At 42.7% G+C, this 1,509-nt stretch overlaps 1 protein-coding gene across 1 annotated transcript in view; it reads left to right on the plus strand.

The window, feature by feature from the left end:
* Positions 1 to 1,509, plus strand: part of EFTUD2 (elongation factor Tu GTP binding domain containing 2) — a 60,077-nt gene that overhangs the window by 6,469 nt on the left and 52,099 nt on the right. The window contains exon 5 of the mRNA XM_015425152.1: positions 131 to 206. Within this exon, the coding sequence (XP_015280638.1) occupies positions 131 to 206 (76 nt within the window). The remainder of the gene's footprint in view (positions 1 to 130; positions 207 to 1,509) is intronic.

Here is a 1,509-nt window from a genome sequence, read left to right on the forward strand (position 1 = left end):
CAGGGACTGATAACCCTAAGTGGGGCACTGCAGCTGGTCAACTAATGAAAATGTATCTGTGTTCTTTTATTTTTACTAAGAATTCTAGTAGAGTTCATCACTAAAGGCTTTTTTTCCTTTGGTCTCTCAGCTTCCTAGCCGACTTGATGGACAACTCGGAACTGATCCGGAACGTCACGCTTTGCGGCCACTTGCACCATGGCAAGGTACAGCCTGTGAATGTCTTGGGTGGGAGGCAGCTGAGGGGCAGCCAGTCCATTGAATGGATATGTGACCCATCCTGGTTTCGGATTGTTCCAAAGATACCTGGAAACTTAGAAATTGCTGGCTATACTACACACACTGCCATACAATAATGATTAATTACCACGTCAGGGAGAAGTCTGGGTTAGAATCCTTCTCCCTGACAATTAGTATGTTCTAGAAGTAAGGGAGGTTTTTTTTGTATGGAAGAGCTTTCCATTACATGAACATCCACTAGCTGTCTTAGTTGATACAATCTAGTCAGACATTTATCACTCAGCTGCTGTTTGGGAGAACTTGGCCTGAGTTAGGGAGATAACATTTTTGGAAATTTTGAAGCCACTTCTGGGGGGGGGGGGGGAATGAAACATGGGGGGAAACTGAAATATATTCATTTCTTCCCGAAACTACTTTTACTGATTGAATAGCACAGAATGCATCATTTATAACTTAGCATATAAAATTGTCCTTTTTGGCATATTTATGGAGTTTAAAAGTATAGTAAAGGTAAAGGTTTCCCTTGCTCGAAAGCCAGTCGAATCCGACTCTAGGAATGCGGTGCTCATCTCCGTTTCCAAGCCGAAGAGCCAATGCTGTCCAAAGACATGTCCGTGGTCATGTGGCCAGCATGACTAAACACCAAGGTGCTAAGAAGTATAAATACCTTCATTTTCTCTAAGGAAAAAAATAGCAAATTTACCCAGTCTGAGGAAGAGTTGCAAAGTGCTGCACCCTGTGCTAGTATACTACATGTATCTTTAATTTTTGCAGTCTGAGGTAAGAAAATATCACAGTTGAAGGTAGAAAACAAATTTTTGTAATAAACAAAAGAAAGTACATTATCTGGGGGGGAAACTCTCATAGGATGCCTTAGGAGCGCAAGCATGTTTGGATATTAACTTTAATCAGGGCTCTTTTTGTAGAAAAAGCCCAACAGGAACTCATTAGCATAATAGGCCACACCCAACAGCAGAAACTCATTAGCATATTAAGCCACACCATGACAGCACAACTCATTCGTATATTAGGCCACACCCCCGTGTTACCAGAAGTGTGGTCATCCAGCCACACCCACCTTTTGCTTCTTATTCTGTTTACTTTGCTTATTGTCAAAACCCAGGGCTTTTTGCATGTTAGACCACACACCCCTAATTGTAACCAATCCGAATGAGTTTCTGCTGTTGGGTGTGGCCTGTTATGCTAATGAGTTCCTGCTGGGCGTGGCCAACTTGGGAGCCAGCTGGAACTCCGTTCCTGTGCATTCCT

This window comes from Gekko japonicus, unplaced genomic scaffold (assembly GCF_001447785.1).
Source record: "Gekko japonicus isolate JY-2015 unplaced genomic scaffold, Gekko_japonicus_V1.1 scaffold4040, whole genome shotgun sequence".
NCBI classification, from domain to species: Eukaryota; Metazoa; Chordata; class Lepidosauria; order Squamata; family Gekkonidae; genus Gekko; species Gekko japonicus.